The sequence below is a fragment of the Hemitrygon akajei genome, chromosome 7 (assembly GCF_048418815.1).
Source record: "Hemitrygon akajei chromosome 7, sHemAka1.3, whole genome shotgun sequence".
Lineage (NCBI taxonomy): Eukaryota > Metazoa > Chordata > Chondrichthyes > Myliobatiformes > Dasyatidae > Hemitrygon > Hemitrygon akajei.
In genome coordinates, this window is record NC_133130.1 from 22,981,956 (window position 1) to 23,004,096 (window position 22,141).

Here is a 22,141-nt window from a genome sequence, read left to right on the forward strand (position 1 = left end):
GAGCGTTGAACGGCAAACAGGAGGGAGAGCAGGAAGGCAGGAGACAGGTGGGATCTTATCTTGACATGGAGAGACTGGGTTTCACAGATAAACCTCAGAACTGGAGTAGAACTTAGAAAACTGATCTTGATATGGAGAGACTGAGTTTCACAGATAAATCTCGGTACTGAAACAAAAGTTAGGACACACAATCCTAAGAGGCCAGGAAGCGTTAATTACCACTCTGGCAAAACGAATGATCTGGCAACTAGTGGGTGCAAAGCCGGGTTCCTTATGCTGTAGGTCTTGATGAGAACCAGATATGCCGTCATCAAAGGGAATTAGGAGGAAATGGGGAATTAACGGACAGAACCATGGCACAATCAAAGGGAATTAGGAGGAAATGGGGAATTAACGGACAGAACCATGGCACAATCAAAGGGAATTAGGAGGAAATGGGGAATTAACGGACAGAACCATGGCACAATCAAAGGGAATTAGGAGGAAATGGGGAATTAACGGATGGAACCATGGCACAATCAAAGGGAATTAGGAGTGAGGAAATGGGGAATTAACGGATGGAACCATGGCACAATCAAAGGGAATTAGGAGTGAGGAAATGGGGAATTAACAGTCGGGACCGTGACAGTAACCCCCCCCCCCCCCCCCCCCCAACGGGAGCCTCCAGGCGAACCACCAGGCTTGTCCAGATTGTCTCGATGGATATCTCGGATGAGGGAAGGGTCCAGGATGAAGGAGTGGGGAATCCAGGTGTGCTCCTCAGGGCCGTATCCCTCCCACTCGACCAGGTACTGGAGGCCTCTGCCTCGGCGGCGCACATCCAGTATTCGCCGGGCGGTGTCCGCTGGGTAGTTGTCAATGATCTGGGCGGGTGGAGGAGGTTCGGCGGGAGGGCACAAAGGGCTGACAGACACAGGTTTCAATTGGGAGACGTGGAACATGGGATAAACGTGCATGGACCTGGCAGTTTGAGTCTTACCACCAAGGGGTTGATGATGCTCTCAATTTCAAATGGTCCCAGGTAGTGAGGGGCAAGTTTCTTGGGTTCATTCTTGAGGGGGATGTCTTTTGAAGAGAGCCAAACCATCTGCCCCGGCCAATAATTTGGTGCAGGAATTCGATGGCGATCGGCAATCCTCTGGTTACGGTCGGCTGAGCGGAGCAGGGCTGCGCGTGCATCCTTCCAGATCTTGTGGCACTGGCGGAGATGGGCCCGAACAGAAGGCACAGCAATGTCATCTTCATGTGCAGGAAACAGAGGGGTTTGGTAACTGAGGGAACATTCGAAGGGAGACTTTCCGGTGGTGGTGCTGACCAGGGAGTTGTGGGCATACTCCGCCCAGGTGAGATGGGTGCTCCAGGATAACGGGTTGTTGGCGGTTATGCAGTGCAGTGCTGCTTCCAAATCCTGGTTTGCTCGTTCTGTTTGACCGTTAGTCTGCGGATGGAAGCCGGAAGACAGACTTACTGAGGGTCCAAGGGTTTGACAAAAGGATCTCCAGACTTGAGAGATGAATTGGGGACCCGGTCAGAAATAACAGCAGCGGGAATTCCATGAAGGCGGAAGAAATGATGGACAAGGAGGTCGACTGTTTCACGGGCTGTGGGGAGTTTGGGAAGGGCTACAAAGTGCACAGCTTTGGAGAAGCGGTCCACCATGGTGAGTATGGCAGTGCTCCCATGTGAAGGGGGTAGTCCCATAACGAAATCCAGCGCAATGTGAGACCAAGGGCGGCTAGGGACAGGTAGGGGATGAAGCAACCCAGCAGGTGGCCGGTGGGAGGCTTTTCCATGGGTACAAACGGAACAGGCAGAGATGAAGGAATGAGTGTCAGCATCCATGGAGGGCCACCAGAAATATTTCTTCAGAAGGGACAGAGTTCAATCAATTCCGGGATGGCAGGTGAAATGAGAACTATGCCCCCACTGGAGAACCTGAGACCAAATGGAGTCAGGCACGAAGTGGCAATTGGGGGGTCCATTGCCTGGGTCAGGTTGAGTCCATTGGGCCTCTTTGACTATGGATTCGATCCCCCAGGTGAGGGCAGCCACCACACAGGACGGTCTCAGGGTTGGGAAGACCCTCCTTGGAGATGTATTGACCAGCGAGAGCATCGGGCTTCCTGTTCTTGGAACCAGGACGATAGGTGAGTGTGAATCTGAAATGGCCAAAAAATAATGCCCAACGGGCTTGGCAGGAATTCAGGCGTGTTTTGTGGTTTGGATGTATACAAAGTTCTTGTGGTCCCTCCAGACAATGAATCGATGTTCAGTTCCCTCCAGCCAGTGCCTCCACTCCTCCAAAGTGAGTTTGACGGCCAGTAACTCCCGGTGTCCCATGTCGTCGTTCCATTCGGCAGGGGATAAACGGCGAGAGAAGAAAGCACAGGGATGGAGGTTTTGGTCTGGGCCGGAGCGTTGGGAGAGGACTGCTTCCCCCCCAGAGTCGGAGGCGTCGACTTCCACAATGAATTGACGAGAGGGGTCAGGTTGGACCAGGACGGGAGTGGAGGTGAAACACCTCTTCAGCTCCGAGTAGGCTGAGTCTACTTCGGGGGTCCAGTGAAAGGGGTCGCAGGAGAGGTGAGGTGAGTAAGGGACGCTGCCATCCGGCTGTAATCCCTGATAAAGCGACGATAGAAGTTTATGAACCCCAGAAATTGCTGTTGCTTGAACGTCATGGGTTTTGGCCACTCCGCCACCACCTGGATACTTTCAGGATCTGCCCTCGCCTGCTCTCAATGATGTACCCCAGGAAACTGACAGAACGGACACGGAACTTGCACTTTTCTGCCTTAATGAATAGCTTGTTGTCCAAAAGCCTCTGAAGAACCTGACGGACATGGTGGGTGTGTTCCTGAAGACTGTGGGAGATTAAGATGTCGTCCAAGTAAACGAAAATGAAACAGTTAATTAAGTCCCTAAGGACATCGTTTACCAGGGCTTGGAAGACGGCGGGGGCATTGGTGAGACCGAATTGCATGACCAGATATTTGAAATGACCGAGGGGGGTGTTAAAAGCCGTTTTCCACTCATCTCCCTCCCTTATCCTGACCAGGTGATAGGCATTCTGCAGGTCCAACTTAGAGGAAATGGTGGCTCTGTGAAGGGGCTCTAAAGCAGAGTTGATAAGGGGCAGTGGATTCTTATTCTTTATGGTGATGCTATTCAGGCCATGGTAGTCAATGCAGGGGCGCAGTGAGACATCTTTCTTCCCCACAAAGAAGAAACCTTGTGCCTACAGGGGAAGATGAGGGTCGGATAATGCCCGCCACGAGAGAGTCATTTAGGTAAGCCTCCATTGCTTCCCTTTCTGGTTGGGACAGATTATACAGCCGACTGGTGGCTAGAGGGGCTCCGGGGAGAAGGTCAATTGCTCAATCGTAAGGGTGATGTGGAGGCAGGGAACGAGCCCCTTGTTTGCTAAACACTTCTCCCAGATCGTGATGCTCTACTGGAACCTTGGATAAGACAGGGGATTCAGATGTGGACGAGGTCACGGTGACCTCCACTGGGGAAAGGGCTGATTGTAGACAGGTGGAGTGACAGAACGAACTGACTTATCTTCCCGGTGGACCAGTCAATGTGGGGATTATGGCGGCTTAACCAGGGGTACCCAAGAACTATCGGAGCTTGAAGAGAGGGAATTAAATTGAATCATACCTGTTCCCGATGGTTTCTGGTGAGGAGAGACGGGTGGTTTGCAGTGTGCTGACTCGGGCCAGTAGTCTACTGTCTAGTGCCCGGGCTTCCCGGGGGGCACTCAATGGCTCCCGAGGAATTCCGGCCCAGAAAGCTAAGTTTTCACCCAAAAGGTTTCCCTCAGCACTGGAGTGCACTAGTACTAACAGAGGCAGGGACTGTTGGTTGTAATGCATAGTAGCTTGAATCTGCATCCAGGTTTGGGGGACGAAAGGGAATGTGGTCTGGCTCACCACAGTCCCTCTTTCTACTGGTGCCTTCCCTTTTTGCTGAAGGGGACAGGTAGCATGGAAGTGGCTGGACTGGCCACAATATAGACACTTATCCGCTCTCAATCTCCGGAGTCATTCTGTGGGGGAAAGGCGGTTCTGTCCCAGCTGCATGGGTTCCTCTCCCAGGGAGGTGGAAAAGGCCGGGCTGGGAGCTACTCTAGGAGCAGGAGGAGGAGAGAGGCTTGTTCTGGCGGGAGACCATTATGAGTGCCGAGGAGTGGCTAAAGTTGGTGGACGCCCAGTTCTTTCTCTGTGGCGTTCTCGGAGACGTTTGTCCAATCTGGTGGCTCGGGAGATCAGGGAATCCAGGCTGTCGGTGTCGTCTCTCGCTGCCAACCCGTCTTTCACCATGTCACTGAGACCATTCTGAAATACCCCTTGGAGTGCCTCATCGTTCCACCCCGAGTTGGCCACTAACGTCTGGAACTCCACGGAATATTCAGCAACGCTATGTGAGCCCTGGTAGAGAGAGAGTAGACGCTTGGCGGCGTCTTTACCACCGACGGGGTGGTCAAAGATCTTTCTTATTTCCGCGATAAAGGTGGCAAAGGAAGAGCAGATATTCGGTTGGTTATCCCAAACAGCTGTGACCCACGCTAAGGCACTTCCCCGCAACAACCCCATGATGTAAGCAATCTTTGACTTATCCATGGAGTACGTGGATGACTGCTGTTCGAACACCAAGGAGCACTGAAGAAGGAAGGCCCGGCACTTCCCCAAATCCTCAGCGTAGTGCTCCGGTTCAGGTACGCGAGGCGCTCTCACGGAGGTGTTGTTGATGCGTAAGGGGTTGCTGCTGCAGGCTGTTTAGGCTGCTTAGAAAGGGTTCCAGGAATGGATGAGGTAAAATGAGTGGATCGGTCCAACTGGTCACTGATCTTCATTATGTCAGCAGACAGGGAACAGAGGTTCTCCATGACCTCCCGGAGGAGTTGGTCATGCAGACCCAGTAGGGAACCCTGGCTGGTAAGGGCTTGTTGAAGAGTATTCGTATCCACTGGGTCCATAGTGGCCAGATCATTCTGTTGCAACGAACGAGGTGAACCCAGCGCAGGATACCGGCACAGAGATTTAGTTAGGATGCAGGCGCAGGCATGAGCATTGAACGGCAAACAGGAGGGAAAGCAGGAAGGCAGGAGACAGGTGCGATCTTATCTTGACATGGAGAGACTGAGTTTCACAGGTAAACCTTGGTACTGAAGCAAAACTTAGGACACACAATCCTAAGCGGCTAGGAAGCATTAATTACCACACTGGCAAAACCAACAATCTGGCAACTAGTGGGTGCAAAGCCGGGTTCTTATGCTTCAGGTCTTGATGAAAACCAGCTGTGCCGTCATCAAAGGGAATTAGGAGAAAATGAGGAATTAACAATCAGGACCTTGACAGCTTGAGAAGAAGTAGTAATTTCATTTAGGTCCGCAGCTGAAGATGAAAAAAAGTCAGCGCTTCATGGAAGTTTTTTAAATTAATTTTTTATAAGTTTCTACACTACAACAGAAAAAAAACACCATCAAAGTGTAGCTTTATACAGTGCTAACTGAACGTGTCTAATATACAATTCATAACAATACAGAAAAAGCACCCAAAATGAAATCATATAAAGCTAGTATCTTCCCCACCCTCCCACTACAAAACTCCAAGCCAACCACTACAATGGAAAGAAAAGTTAATCAGAGCTTTTGTCACCACAGAGCTGTAAATATATAAAAAAGTGTAATGCCTACCACCTAAACTATAATGGATTTCACATAAAAAACATCGTAAAACTTAACCGAAAAAATAAGCTTAAAGGTTTTGTAGTACAAAAAAAGGACAAACCCCTAATCTAAAGAGGAATTGTGAAAATATTTAAGGCAGTTTTTTTGAGTTGGAATGTGCCCAATCGGTGAGTGGGATTTATTAGAAAGGGTGAATAAAAGTAAGGCAGGAGCAAGCAGAGTGGCCATTGTGTGAGTGGGTCAGTGTTGGAGTGGTTTTGGCCATCAAGCTTGGGCGAGGTAAGTATTTGGTGAGATTCTTTCTTCTTCATTCATTGTCTGTTTGGGCAGTTAGTGCAGTGAGAATGGCTCCGGGGCAGTGTTTTGTTGTGTGTGTGAGATCTGCAGGTAGATTGGTAAAATTGGGTTGTCGCTGGGTTTCTGTGATGCCACTGAGATGGCTTTTTAGGGCAGCTTGTTGTTGGCCCCACAAGGGGATCTGCTATTCTGGACTGGGTGTGTGCAAATAACCGGAATTCATTGGAGACCGTTGGGTAAAGGAACTCCCAAGCAACAGTGATCATAGTATGATAGAATTCGCCCTGCAATTTCAGCAGGAGAAGCTAAAGTTAGATGTATCAGTATTACAGTGGGGTAATGGGAATTAGAGACATGAGGGAAGAACTGGCCAAAATTGATTGGAAGGGAAAACTATCAGGAATGGTGGCGGAGTATCAATGGCTGGTGTTCCGGGAGTAATTTGGAAGGCGATGGATACATATCTCTCAAAGAAGAAGAAGTATTCTAAAGGCAGGATGATACAACTGTGGCTGACAAGAGAAGTCAAAGCCAATATAAAAGAGAGGCCAAATAATAGAGCAAAAATTATTGGGAAGTTCAAGGATTGGCAAATTTTTAAAACCAACAGAAGGCAACCAAAAATGTCAAAAGATGGAATACGAAGGTAAGCGAGCCAACAATATTAAAGCGGATATAAAAAGTTTCTTCAGAAGTGTAAAAGAGAGATGGGAGTAAATATTGACCCACTGGAGAATGATGCTGGAGAGGTAGTAATGGGGGAGCAAGAAAATGGCGGGTGAACTGAATAAGTAGCTTGCATCAGTCTATACTGTAGAGCACATAGCAGTATGCCGGAAGTTTGAGAGCCTCGGGACAGAAGTGAATGAAGTTGCCATTACTAGGGAAGAAGGTGTTTGGAAAACTGAAAGGTCTGAAGGTAGATAGGTCATTTGGACCAGACAGTCTACACCCCAGGGTTCTGAAAGAGGTGGCTGAAGAAATTATGGAGTAATTAGTAATGATTTTACAAGAATCAATAGATTCTGGCATGGTTCCATAGGACTGGAAATTTGCAATTGTCACTCCACTCCTGAAGAAAGGAGAGAAGCAGAAGAAAGGAAATTATAGGCCAGTTAGTCTGACCTCAGTGGTTGGGAAGATGGAGTTGATTGTTAAGGGTGTGGTTGAGGGGTACTTGGAGGCTCATGATAAAATAGGCCAAAGCCAGCATAGTTTCTTCAAGGGAAAATCTTGCCTGACAAATCTGTTGGAATTCTTTGAAGAAATACTAAGCAGGATAGACAAAGGAGATTCGGTTGATGCTGTGTACTTGGATTTTCAGTTTGATTTTTACCTGGTGCCACACATGAGACTGCTTAACAAGTTAAGAGCCCATGGTTTAACAGAAAAGATACTAGCATGGATAGAGCATTGGCTGAGTGGCAGGAAGCAAAGAGTGGGAATAAAGTGAGCCTTTGGTTGTTTGCCAGTGACTAGTGGTGTTCCACAGGTATCTGTATTGGGACTGATTCTTCTTACATTGTATGTCAATGATTTGAATGATTGAATTAGTGGCTTTGTGGCCAAGTTTGAAGACGATATGAAGTTAGGTGAAGGTGTAGGTAGTTTTGAGGAAAGAGAGAGGCTACAGAAGGACTTAGACAGATTAGGAGAATGGACAAAGAAGTGGCAGATGGAATGTAGTGTCAGTAAGTGTATGGTCATGCACTTTGGATTAAGAAATAAAGGTATAGACTTTTTTAATTGGAGAGAAAATTCAAAAATGAGATGTGCAAGGGGCCTTGGGAGTCCTTGTGCAATATTCCTGAAAGGTTCATTTGCAAGTTGAGTCAGTGGTGAGGAAGGCAAATCCAATGTTAGCATCCATTTTGAGAGGACTAGAATATAAAAGTAAGGATGTAATGTTGAGACTTTATAAAGCACTGGTGAGGCCTTGTTTGGAGTATTCTGAGCAGTTGTGGGCCCCTTATCTAAAAAAGGATGTGCTGGCATTGGAGATGTTTGAAAGGAGGTTCATATAAATGATTCTGGGATTGAAAGGCTTAACGTATGAGGATTGTTTGATGGCTCTGGGCCTGTATTCACTAAAACTTATTGTATGTTTGAAGGCCTTGATAGATTGGATGTAGAGAGGATGTTTCTTATGATGGAGGAGTCTAAGGCCAGAGGACACTGGGGTGTCCTTTTAGAATGGAGATGAGGAGGAATTTCTTTAGCCAGAGAGTGGTGAATCTGTAGAATTTGTTGCCACATGCGGCTGTGGAGGCCAAGTCATTGGGTATGTTTAAGGCAGAGGTTGATAGAATCTTGATTAGTCAGACCCTGAAGGGATATGGGGAGAAGACAGGAGATTGGGGCTGAGTTGGAAAATATATCAGCTATGATAAAATGGCAGAACAGACTTGATGGGCCAAATGGCCTAGTTCTGCTCCTATATATTATGGTCTTATGGTCTTTTGGAATAGGCTTGAACTTCATCTGAGTAGCTTATATGAAGGAGATGTGAAATTTTAAGCATCTTATTATTTTTATTACTTAGTTTTTCCTAATGACAAAGTAAAATAATTTTTCAATTTAATTATGCATTCTACAGTATCATTTAAAAACTTCACTGATTGCATGGCAGGTGAGGGGTTTATTGAAGCAAATAATGAGCATTTGTGTGAATTATTTGCTGTACCATCTACTATAATGCAGCAATTCTTAGAATATTATTAAGCTTTTTGTAAAGGGCATGAAGAAATAACCCAATAAATATTCCGTGGCTGGCACCCGTGTCCAACAAAACATTAACCCTTTGCTGGTTCTCGCCTCCCCATCACAAAGGACACAGCTCCCAATGGAGAGACTTCATGATTTTGGCTGCTTGTGGAATTTGACCCTGCCCCCCTGCGAGAGTTTGGGGGAATTTTAGCCACTCCATTCTGGATCAAAATTCATGCCCTGAAGTCTATCAGTCTCTCCATTTCAGCCAAGATGATGGATTTCTCTTCCAAGCGAGGGGCACTAGACTAAACCTTATTATCACAGTGATGTTCCCATGAGGCATACATGGCTCTGTGACTGTACCATCAATCCTCATTTTATCCCTCCTGCCTCTAACAGAGGCAAACATCTCCCTGCAAGTTAGCTGGGGATTACTGCCTTCATTATTTTTAATGCATCCCATCTCCTCCTTTGACTTCAAAACTCTGGCACTTGTTTTCCCCATTGTCAATTGTTTTTATATGCCCTTGATTTAATATCTTCTCATCCTCATCTAAACCTGCCAAGTTTGCTGCTGGACATTCCTTTGAGTTCATCATTCTCGTCCAGCAAACCCAGGTCTGTCAGCGCCCTCCAACACGTGAGATAGCAACACGCAGACAATATGTTGGCCACTGCCACAAAGCGATAGGTGCAGTCCATTCATGAGAGTACCTTAATCTCAGTCTCATCCTCAGGTATGTCCTGTTGTTTGCAAATCATAACTCCCATTATACTGAATCCTGCCGACTACACCAATTGTATAGCAGAAATATTTTAAAATTTGTTATGAGTTCTTTTCTGATTCAGGTCAGTATATTTGCATATACTTTCACAAACACTGCACACATGTTAAACCACAAGAAAACACTTTATTAAAACAAGCACAAATGCAATACAGAAAGAAAAACAAATGTTTACAGCAGTAGCAGTACAGAAATCAAAATAATACTTATCATCCACAGATCAACCTGGACTGCAGAATGGCAACAAACTTTCTTGCAGCCTTTTCTTCCTCTCTCTAACTGATTGAAGGATGAGAGGGGATCTGATTGAAACATATAAGATTATTAAAGGATTGGACACACTAGAAGCAGGAAAAATGTTCCTGATGTTGGGGGAGTCCTGAACCAAAGGCCACAGTTTAAGAATAAGGTGTAGGCCATTTAGAACAGAGTTGAGGAATAACTTTTTTCACTCAGAGAGTTGTGGATCTATGAAATGCTCTGCCTCAGAAGGCAGTGGAGGCCAACTCTCTGGATGCTTTCAAGAAAGAGTTAGATAGAGCTCTTAAAGATAGCGGAGTCAAGGGATATGGGGAGAAGGCAGGAACAGGGTACTGATTGTGGATGATCAGCCGTGATCACATTGAATGGTGGTGCTGGCTCAAAGGGCCAAATGGCCTACTCCTGCACCTATTGTCTATTGATTGGACATACTCTTACTCTCTTGGTGTACTTATCCCTATCATCTTAACACTAGCTCTGGTCATCAGTTAGCCTAAGACAAAACTCTCGCCTGCACAAAGAAAGTGCCTCTCTTTATACCCTTCAAACACCTTACACTCATACTTTCCCAAGCATTCCCGTGCATTTGGTACCTGCAGTAGCACAATGATCTGTCCTTCCCCATACAAATGTGTTTTTCACCATTTTCCACTGTTACGGTTGTAGACTTGTACTCCTATGGTATTCTCAAAACATTGCTGTGCATTGGTTCTCAGAACAATCCCACTCCAAGCTAATACGATTTTGCCTTACAGAATTCCATTTTATTTTAGCAAGGACATGTCTCATCAAATGCCCAAGTGTCTTTACACAAGGGCGTACTATCTTCATTTTTTTCCTTAGCTGCAGAGGTATGAAAAAATTTGCTTGGTTTGCTAGCTATTTTAAGGTTTTGTTCTGTGCTCATCTCTTTCAGAAATATTTTGTAGTTCCACCTTCCGAAGGGGATGAGGTCCTATTTTCCAGCGTTAATCGCAACAAGTACATGGTGACGGATAAGGCAGCGTACATCAGTAAGTGGCCAGTCAATATCTTTCCTGGATTTCAGGGTTACTAAGCAAGAGGTAACTTGGTGATGATAGAGGAGTGATGACAAACAAGAGAAAACCTGCAGATGCTGGAAATTCAAGCAACACACACAAATGGCAAAGAGTACAGTCAACATTTCGGGCTGAGACCCTTCAGCAGGACTCATGAAGGGTCTCAGCCCAAAACGTGGACTATACTCTTTTCTCTAGATGCTGTCTGGCCTGCTGAGTTCCTCCAGCATTTTGTATGGAGGAGCGAAGTCTGCACAGGCTAGGGTTAAGGATGCATACATTTTTTTGCAGGCTGCTTTCTATATAACTAACCAATGACAGCAGAGGCATCGGCCTTTCTGCCTAGCATCAGTAATTTGGAAATCCTCTAAATCGACAATTTCCTCTAAAGGAAACTGGTTTCCTATCACAATTATTGCCTTCTTCCTCTCCTTAACTAACCCTGAACTTATTAGCACTGACCTTAATATCTATTACTCCACCCTGCAAAGCTGCTTCATGTTCTCTCAACCAGAGATGCACCTTCCGGTTGATCCTCAATCAGTAGCACTCGGCCTGTCGTGGAAGCTCTTTGGACAATGCTTCTGGAGCAAAAGGACATAAGAGATCGAAGCAGGAACGGTCTGTTCAGACCTCACATCTGGTCCACCCAATCAAAGTACAAAGTAAATTTAATATCAGCGTACATATATGTCACCATATACTACCTTGAGATTAATCTTCTTGCAGCTATTCACCATAAGTTCAAAGAAACACAATAGAATCAATGAGAAACTACTCACAAACATGGACAATCAATGTGCAAAAGACAACAAACTGTATGAATACAAAAAGAAAAACAAAATAATAACGACAGAAACATAAGTAATAAATAATATTGAGGACTTGAGTTGTAGAATCCTTGAAAGCAAGTCAATGGGTTGAGGAATCAGTTCAGTGTTGGGGTGAGTGAAGTTACCTAGTTTAGTTTAGGAGCCTGATGGTTGTAAGGTAATAGGTGTTCCTGAACCTGGTGATGTGGAACCTAAGGCTCCTATCAAGGGTCAAAGGTCAAGGCTTAACTTTTAATTTTGTGTCGCCCCATGTGGTAACCCCATTTCCCTTGGTTCTTTTAATATCCAAAAAGTATTTTGATCTCTGTCTTAAGTGTACTCAGTTACTAAGCCCTCTCACCCCCCAGTTCCAAAGTTGTGCCACTTACAGTTTCAGCACCTAAGTTACAGGGAAAGGTTGAACAAGTTAGGTCTTTATTCTTTGGAGCGTAGAAGGTTGAGGGGGGGACTTGATAGAGGTATTTAAAATTATGAGGGGGATAGATAGAGTTGACATGGATAGGCTTTTTCCATTGAGAGTAGGGGAGATTCAGACAAGAGGACATGAGTTGAGAGTTAGGGGGCAAAAGTTTAAGGGTAACACGAGGGGGAGTTTCTTTACTCAGAGAGTGGTAGCTGTGTGGAACGAGCTTCCAGTAGAAGTGGTAGAGGCAGGTTCGGTATTGTCATTTAAAGTAAAATTGGGTAGGTATATGAACAGGAAAGGAATGGAGGGTTATGGGCCGAGAGCGGGCCGGTGGGACTAGGTGAGAGTAAGCGTTCGGCACGGACTAGAAGGGCCGAGATGGCCTGGTTCCGTGCTGTAATTGTTATATGGTTATAGGTGAAGAAGTTTCTTCTCCGCTCTGCCCTGAGTGGTCGACCTCTCTTCCTGAGATGGTGTCCCATGGTTCTAAGAATTCTGTATGTTCATTCTCCCAGAGTCCAAACTGTAGGCTCAGTCTGCTTCACCTCCCCGTTGGATGCTGATGTTTTAGCGATCTCTATATTCATCAGAAATCAAGATTAAGGCATAAAAATGTTTGCTTATGGCCTTTCTATTAACTGTTACAAGAAAAAAAAACAAAGAGCCAAGAGAACAAAGAAATGATAGTTGGCTTCTACACAAACTAGCTTGAACTAAAAAAAACATTCCAGTGACAAGAATTAGAGTATAAAATAGACAAATTCAAGTGCCATGACACCTGCTACAGAAAAATTAAGAAGTTTCTAGTAAAATACAGAAGCAGCCATACCACATTTACTGGAAAATTCACTGAACAATTACAGTTACATAGGTGATTATACAAAACAAGCAAAAGAAAATTGAACTACAGGAAAGATGTAAGGAAAATAACAATTCCACACCCTAATCCAACAACCCTCAAGTGACAAACATTCTCGTTGCAGAAATCATGAATCTTTATTGCACTCTTTATATTGCAAGTACAAGTATATTCTTCCTTGGGTAGGAAGGTCAAACCTTTACCTATGCCAAAGCAACTTCACAAGGGTCTTGCATATTTTCAGTGAAATAGCTTCACTCCAGTATTTCAATTCCATTGTAATACTGCTTGACACATCTGAACATTAATTATCAGTGATTCAAATACCGAAGGCACACAGATCCTTCTGAACATGAATGCATTTCAATCTTTCCCTGCTTCATCTCATATTTTCCAATTCATATGTTTTATTTACCAGATCTTTGCCCATTCACTTGCCCACTGGATATCTCTCTGAAGGCTATCAGACAGCTGAACAGCTTTCTATACCAAGATGGATAATGATACTAGACTTAGCCTCTCATCCAAATCGTTGGTACATATAAGAAACAGCTGGAGCCCCATTGAAGATTGCTGTGACAGCTCTATTAGTCTCAGGCTTCCAATCCAAAATGATGCATACTGTACAGTCCTACTCTATTTCCTGTCTATCAAACCGTCCTCAGCTGACACTAGTAGAAGAGTAATGGAGTCATACAACACCACAGCACAGAAACAGGCCTTTCAGTTCATCTAGTCCATGCTAAACTATTAATATGCCTAGTCCAGTCTGCACCAGGACCATAATCCCCTATACCCCTCCCATCCATGTACCTATCCAATTTTTTTCTTAAACGTTCAAATCAAACTCACATCCTCCACTTCCACTGGCACTCATTCCACAGAGTCACCACCCTCTAAGTGAAGAAGCACCTCCTCATGTTCTGCTTAAACGTTTCACCTTTCACCTTGAGCCCATGACCTCCAGTTCTAGTCCCACCCAAACTCAGTGGAAAAAGCCTTCTTATGTTTACCCTATCTACCCCTCATAATTTTGTATATCTCTGTCAAATCTCCATTCATTCTCTTACGCTCTAGGGAATAAAGTCCTAAACTATTCAACTTTTCCCTATACTTCAGTTTGTCAAGTCCTGGTAACATCCTTGTAAATTTTGTCAGCACTCTTTCAATCATATTGATATCTTTTCTGTAGGTAGGTGACCAGACCTGCACATAATACTCCAAATCCGGTCTCAACAATGTCTTACCCATCCTGAACATAACATCCCATCTCCTGTACTTAGTACGTTGATTTATGAAGGCCAACGTACCAAAAGTTCTCTTTATGACTCTATTTACCTGTGACACCATGTTCAAGGAATCATGGACCTGCATTTACAGATCCCTTTGTTCTACCACACTCCTTCGTGCCCTGCTGTTCCCTGTGTAAGACCTACACTGGGTGGTCCAATTGAAATGCAACACCTCACACTTGTCTGCACTTCATTCCATCTGCCCTTTCTCAGCCCATTTTCCAGCTGGTTCAGACCCCACTGCAGTTTTAGATTGTGTTCGTCACTGTCCACTTCACTCCCAACCTTGGTGTCATTCACGTATTTGTTGAGCCAGTTTAGTACATTATCATCCAGACCATTGTTGTAGATGACAAGCAACAATGGACCCAGCACCGATCCCTGAGGCACTCTGCTAGTCACAGGCCTCCAGTCAGAGAGGCAACCCTCTACTACCACTCTCTGGCTTCTCCCACAAAGACAATATCTAATCCAATTTACTACCTCATCTTGAACGCAGAGCAACTGAACCTTCTTGACCAGCCTCCCCTGCGGGACCTTGTCAAATGCTTTGCTAAAGCCCATGTGGACAAATTCTACTGCCTTTCCTTCTTCTACATACATTCACCCTATCAATTCCCTTCATAAGTTTTTATACCTCTATAAGATCTCCCCTATACAGGTGTCCCCTGCTTTATGAATGTTTGCTTTACACCACTTTGCTTTTACAAAAGACCTACATTAGTAATCTGTTTTCGCATTACAAAGAGGATTTTCACTCTTATGAAAATTTTTCCCATATAAATTAATGGCTCTTCACTTTACGCCATTTCGGCATAAGAAAGGTTTCATAGGAACACTCTACCTTTCTAAAGGGGGGGGCACCTGTATTTGCACAATTTGTCTTCTTTTGCACAATGGTTGTTTGTCAGTCTTTATGTGATTATGTTTTAATATTTTTTCCTATAAATGCCTGCAAGAAAATGAATCTAAGGTAATATATGCATACTTTGACAATAAATTTCCTTTGAACTTCTTGAATTTTCCACTCATTCACTTATGCTCCAGGGAATAAAGTCCTAACCTGTTCAACCTTTCCCTATAACTCGGGTAATACTTTATAAGTTTCTTGTACCCACTCCCCCACCCCCACCCACTTCCTCCAGGTATTCTAGCATTTTCCTTACTTTTGATATCCACTGAATTGGGTCTGTAGTTCTATGTTTTCTCCCACCGTCCTTTCTTAAATAGTGGAATTCCCTTAGTTACCTTCCAGACTGAGCGAAATGTTCGAGACTTATGGTTTTATGGAGACTCAGGATTTTGGAAGTTATATAGACCATCAGTCTATATCAACTATAACCAACTATATCAAACCTTTGGTTGCAACCTTTCACGTTCTAGGGTTTTTATTGGGTTTAAGTCAAAAAATTTCCGAAGTCAGTGCTGCCAGATTTCTGAAGTACAATTTATAGCTGTTGGCATATTTGGTTGTTTGGTGTAATAAGAATAACTTTTTAGCATTCTCACAAAATATTTCAGTGTACAACTGTCTCCCAAATACATGACAAACTTTATTGCTAGGTTTTACCTCTGGGGTAGCTCCAAGCAAGAATATTGAGACATTTGCTGTGACTGAGATGTGCTTCCGACTTTGGTTTCTGTTTGTCCTTGAAGCAAACAAGATACAGGAACCTTTAAGGCAATAAATACAGGAGCTTGAAAGCTCAGACATCCAGATTTAAGAACCGATTCTCCCACACTGACTCCTGAACAAATCACCTCTTTCACAGCCCTTGTCGGGAATACAATGTTGGAATACCGGGAATACCTGGTGGAATTGCCATGTTCTCAAACTCTTAACCACGTTCTCTTGGCTTTCGGCCATTATCACTTCAGTGATTTTTTTTTCACACGACTTTAAATTTGCACTATAATCTTGGCATCTTTCTGGTGTTTTTCACGTGTCTCTGTATTTATTGTTACCATATGCTATCCACTGTTTAATCTGTAAACCATGCAAATAAGGAATTCCATTGCAGTTGGTGTATGTGACAATAATCTCATCTAATCCTTCTCCAGTGTCTCACTTCTGTTGAGTTTAACTGGAAGCTCTAAAAAAAATCCTGAAGTATACTTCTTAATGTGCAGCTGCTCCTACGTTTTGAACAAGAACGCTGTCTAGAATAGTCTTAAATTTAGTTTTTTTTATTAAAAGTCAGCCAGATTTCCTCAGAAAAAGCCTTCCTCTGATTTGGAAACGACTTGGAATATTTGGGTGGAATTGGGTGCTTAATATGATAGATGACCAAATTGAATCTTACTAACACTGATTCAACCTTGCCAAGATATTAATGTGCTCAGCATACTTTCAAATGATTCTCATTGTTTTATGAGATCTGATAAAACACAGTCAGCTATTTAAGAGCTTTATATGTTAAGTGATTTAATGACAAAATGTACCGGGAGACAGCCATAGGGAGGATAATATGTTGCCAGTATGACCTTGATGAACTCTGAAAGTTATATTATTTACTAATGGAAATGATGTGGTGTGGTAAGCTAGGATCAATAAGGAATGGTTCTTAATACAATAGGAGCCTGACGACCCACGCTCAATGTTTTAAGTTCCTGGTGTCAATATCTCTGAGGATCTAACCTGGACCCAACACATCGATGCAGCTACAAAGAAGGTGAGGCAGCGGCTATATTTCATTAGGAGCTTGAGGAGATTTGGTTTGTCACCTAAAACACTCACAAATTTCTACAGATGTACCATGGAGAGCATTCTAACTGGCTGCCTCACCCTCTGGTATGGGGGCAGGGTGGGGGTGACTACTGCGCAGGGTCGAAGCAAGCTGCAGGGAGCTATAAACTTAGTCAGCTCCATCATGGGCAGTAGCCTCCGTAGCATCCAGGACATCTTCAAGGAGCGATGCCTCAAAAAGGCAGCATTCATCATTAAAGGACCCCCGTCACCCGAGATGTGCCCTCTTCTTCTCTCTGGAATTTGTTGCCAATCTGTGGAATTTGTTGCCATGAGCAGCTGTGGAGGCCAAGTCATTGGGTGTATTTAAGGCAGAGATAGATTGGTTCTTGATTATCCAGGGCATGAAAGGGTATGGGAAGAAGGCAGGGGAGTGGGGATGACTGGAAGAATTGGATCAGCCCATGATTGAATGGGGGAGCAGACTCAATGGGCCGAACGGCCTACTTCTGCTCCTATATTTTATGGTCTTATGGTCTTATTGAAGGAGGTACAGAAGTCTATTATTGTGTATTGCAATGTACTCCTTCCACAAAGTTAACAAATTTCATGACATATGCCAGTGATATTAAACCTGGTTCTGATTCTGAAATACAGATTCTGCCATTCAGATTTCTGAGCGGTCCATGAACACTACCTCATTTTTAGCCTTTTATGCCAGTTATTTTTGTTTGTAATTTATAGTGCTTCTGATGTACTGCTGCTACAAAACAACGCATCTCACAGCATCTGCCAGTGATAATAAAGCTGACCCTGATTCTCATACTTAAGGGAGGTTGAGAAACTAGGAGAGAGGGTACTCTGTAGGAGCTGCCTCTGAACAAATTACATTTGTATTCTTATAGTAGAGATTATATTTCAAAACTACTTCAGTAACTGCAAAGCATTTCCCCTCAGTAGTACTCAACCAGCTTTAAAACCTGGTCCTCTGTACTTCCCTCAACAACTGGATCCTCGACTTCCTGATCGGGTGACCATGACAGTGTGGATTGGTAATAACATCCCCTCGCCGATAACAGTCAGCACAGATGCACCTTAACATCTGTGTTTAGCCGACTGCTCTATACTCTCTACATTCATGATTGTGTGGCCATGCACAGTCAAACGCCATCTATAAATTCACCGATGATACCGCTGCTGTTGGCAGAATATCAAATGGCAATGAGAAGGTGTACAGGAGTGACATTGAGTGGTGTCTCAGCAACAACCTTGCACTCGGTGTCTGCAAGTCCAAGGAATTGATTGTGGGGCTTCAGAAAGTGGAAGTCCACAATGTCAGTCATCATTGAGGGCCCTCAGTGAAAAGGGTAAGCAGCTTTGATTCCCTGCGCGTCAACATCTCAGAGGATGCATCCTGGGCTCAGAATATTGATGCAACCGTGAAGGCACATCAGCAGCTGTACTTCATTAGGAGTTTGAAATTTGAGATGCCACCAAATACTGTAGTGGATTTCTACAGATGCCCTTTGGAGAGCATTCTCATTGCCTGGTATAGCGGCTCCAATGCATGGGTCTGAAAGAGCTGTCGACTTTCAGCCAGCTCCATCACGGGCATAATCCTCCCTAGCATCGAGATCAGCTCCAAAAGGTAGTGGCACGTCATTAACGACCCTCACCATCTGAGACATGCCCTCTTTACATTACTACCATCTGAGAGAAGGTACAGAAGCCTGGAGATGCCGGATCAATGGTTTAGGAACAGCTTCTTCCCCTCTGCCATAAGCACCACCTCACTATTTCTTTCATGCATAATTATTTTTGTTTGTTATTGTAACTACAGTCATTTTTATGTCTTGCATTGTACTATTGCCACAAAACAACACATTTCATGACCGATGTCAGAGATAATAAGCCAGATACTGATTCTGGAGATTTTCTGAAGTCATGAATGCAAGTTACAAAAATAAAAGATTTTCTTCTATTCCTTCCTTAAATTGAGCAGCAATTCAGACTGACAAGGCTTACTTTCACCTTTACTACTCTTTAGAAGAACTTGGAGCTCTCTGAGGTGAATTAAAATGCAAATGTTTATCTTTGTAACCTCTTCACTGAATCCAAATGCAGTACCTGTACAGTTTCCATCTCACTTCCAGGCATATGAGCTTACCTCCGTGAAATTGGTACCAAATAGATAGATTCTAAGTAAACTTGGATATGTTTTTCTGTAAGTTATTCACATTCAGATTCAGATTCAATTTATTGTCATTTAGAAACCACAAATGCAATGCAGTTAAAAAACGAGACAACGTTCCTCCAGAATGATATCACAAAAGCATATGACAAAACAGACTACACCAGAAAATCCACATAACATTTGGCAATCCCCAATCCAGAGTCCAGAGAGGCTCCTGCATATTAATATCACGCTACCGTCTTAGCGCATTTCCCAGAAAGGAGCTCCAAACCCACCAGACAAACAAGACCAAAAACTAAAGCTACAAGACCTGCACAAAACCACATAGTTACAACAGTGCAAACAATAGCATAATTGATTAAAAAAACAGACTATGGACACAGTAAAAATAGTCCAAAGATGTTAAAGGACTACAAGTTCAAAAGAAATCACCACACAGTTTCCACAAGTCCCCAGGGTCCTGACAGACTCACCATCCCACGCCGGCGGCAGTAGGGAATACCCCCGCTGTGGACTTCCACGGCGCCGCCTGACTCAGCCTTGCAGATGCAGCACATAATGAAAGCTCCGTCGAACCCAGTCTCGCAGACGCAGCACACACCGAAAGCGACCTGACCACAGCGGACTCCGAGTCCGTCGAACCTCCGAGCCGACGACCATCCCCTCCGGCACAGCTTCTCTGAGCACCATCCTCTGCCGAGCGTATTAAGACAGCCCCACCAACGGCCATCGGCAACGTGACCCCAAGGACTGGGAGCCTGTTCTTCCCAGCAGAGTCCCGGACCTCACAGCAGCAGCAGCAATGAAGAAGGTCTTTCTGGAGATTTCCCGATGTTCCTCCGTGCTCTCACGTCCGTTTTCAATCAATTATGATTGCGCATGGCACCCCACTTCACAAATACCAGATAATCAGCTCCGGAGTGGCCGCTGCAAGCTGTGTTGCACCGCCATCTTGGAAAAAGCCATTATTTTATTCTAAATAAAGAGGTACAGAATGGTAACAGGCCCTTCTGGCCCAATGAGCCCGTGATGTCCAGTTACACCCATGTGACCAATTAACCTACTGAAATCGGAGAATGGAGATGAGAAGGAATTTCTTTAGCCAGAGAGTGGTGAATCTGTGAAATTCATCACCACAGGCAGCCGTGGACACCCCATCACTGTGAATATTTAAGACAGAGGTTGGAAGATTCTTAATTAGTCAGGGCATGAAGGATAACGGGGAGAAGGCAGGAGATTGGGGCTGAGGGGAAAATGGATCAGCCATGATGAAATGGTGGAGCAGACTTGATGGGCCAAATAGACTAATTCTGCTCCTATATCTTATGGTCTTATATGCACAGCTTATTTTGGTTTGCTGTGCTGTAACTGTAGTAACTTTTTATGCCTTGTACAAAACAACACATTTCACAACCTATGTCGGAGATAATAAATATAACTTGGCAAACTTGTATAGATGCATGGTGGAAGGTGCGCTGACTGGCTGCATCACAGCCTGGCATGGGATACGGGTGCCAATGGCTTACTCTCAATAATTTCTCCTTTGGCTCCTCCCACTTCCTCCAGACCAAGGGTGTAGCAATGGGCACCCGCATGGGTCCCAGTTATGCCTGCCTTTTTGTTGGCTTTGTGGAACAGTCCATGTTCCAAGTCTATACGGGTATCCATCCCCCTCTTTTCCTTCGCTACATCGACAACTGCATTGACACTGCCTCCTGCACGCATGCTGAGCTCATCGACTTCATTAACTTTGCCTCCAACTTTCACCCTGCCCTCAAATTTACCTGGTCCATTTCCGACACCTCCCTCCCCTTTCTTGATCTTTCTGTCTCCATCTCTGGAGACAGGCTATCTACTGATATCTACTATAAGCCTACAGACTCTCACAGCTACCCGGACTATTCCTCTTCCCACCCTGTCTCTTGCAAGAATGCTATCCCCTTCTCACAATTCCTCCGTCTCTGCCGCATCTGCTCTCAGGATGAGGCTTTTCATTCCAGGACGAAGGAGATGTCTTCCTTTTTTAAACAAAGGGGCTTCCCTTCGTCCACCATCAACTCTGCTCTCAAACACATCGCTCCCATTTCCCGCACATCTGCCCTCACCCCATCCACCCGCCACCCCACTTGGGATAGGGTTCCCCTTGTCCTTACCTACCACCCCACCAGCCTCCAGGTCCAACGTATAATTCTCCATAACTTCCGCCACCTCCAACGGGATCCCACTACCAAGCACATTTTTCCCTCCCCCCCCCCCCCACTTCTGCTTTTCACAGGGATCGCTCCCTATGCGACTCCCTTGTCCACTCGTCCCCCCCATCCCTTCCCACTGATCTCTCTCCTGGCACTTATTCTTGTAAACGGAACAAGTGCTACACCTGCCCTTACACTTCCTCCCTCACCACCATTCAGGGCCCCAGACAGTCCTTCCAGGTGAGGCGACACTTCACCTGTGATTCGGCTGGTGTGGTATACTGCGTCCGGTGCTCCCGGTTTGGCCTTTTATATATTGGTGAGACCCGACACAGACTGGGAGACCATTTCGCTGAACACCTCCACTCTGTCCGCCAGAGAAAGCAGAATCTCCCAGTGGCCACACATTTTAATTCCACGTCCCATTCCCATTCTGATATGTCTATCCATGGCCTCCTCTACTGTCAAAATGAATCCAAACTCAGGTTGGAGGAACAACACCTTATATATTGGCTGGGTAGCCTCCAACCTGATGGCATGAACATTGACTTCTCTAACTTCCGTTAATGCCCCTCCTCCCCTTCTTACCCCTTCCCTGACATATTCAGTTGTTGTTTTTTTTCTGTCTCTCTGCCCATCACTCTGCCTGTTCCCCATCTCCCTCTGGTGCTCCCCCCTCTTCCTTTCTTTCTCCCGAGGCCTCCTGTCCCATGATCCTTTCCCTTCTCCAGCTCTGTATCATTTTCGCCAATCACCTTTCCAGCTCTTAGCTTCATCCCACCCCCTCCGGTCTTCTCCTATCATTTCGCATTTCCCCCTCCCCCCACTACTTTCAAATCTCTTACTATCTTTCCTTTTGGTTAGTCCTGACGAAGGGTCTCGGCCCGAAACG

At 44.9% G+C, this 22,141-nt stretch overlaps 1 protein-coding gene across 1 annotated transcript in view; it reads left to right on the forward strand.

The window, feature by feature from the left end:
* The window catches only part of LOC140730289 (inactive phospholipase D5-like), a 168,183-nt gene that overhangs the window by 117,524 nt on the left and 28,518 nt on the right, over positions 1-22,141 (forward strand). The window contains exon 9 of the mRNA XM_073050499.1: positions 10,664-10,760. Coding sequence (XP_072906600.1) covers positions 10,664-10,760 — 97 coding nt within the window. The remainder of the gene's footprint in view (positions 1-10,663; positions 10,761-22,141) is intronic.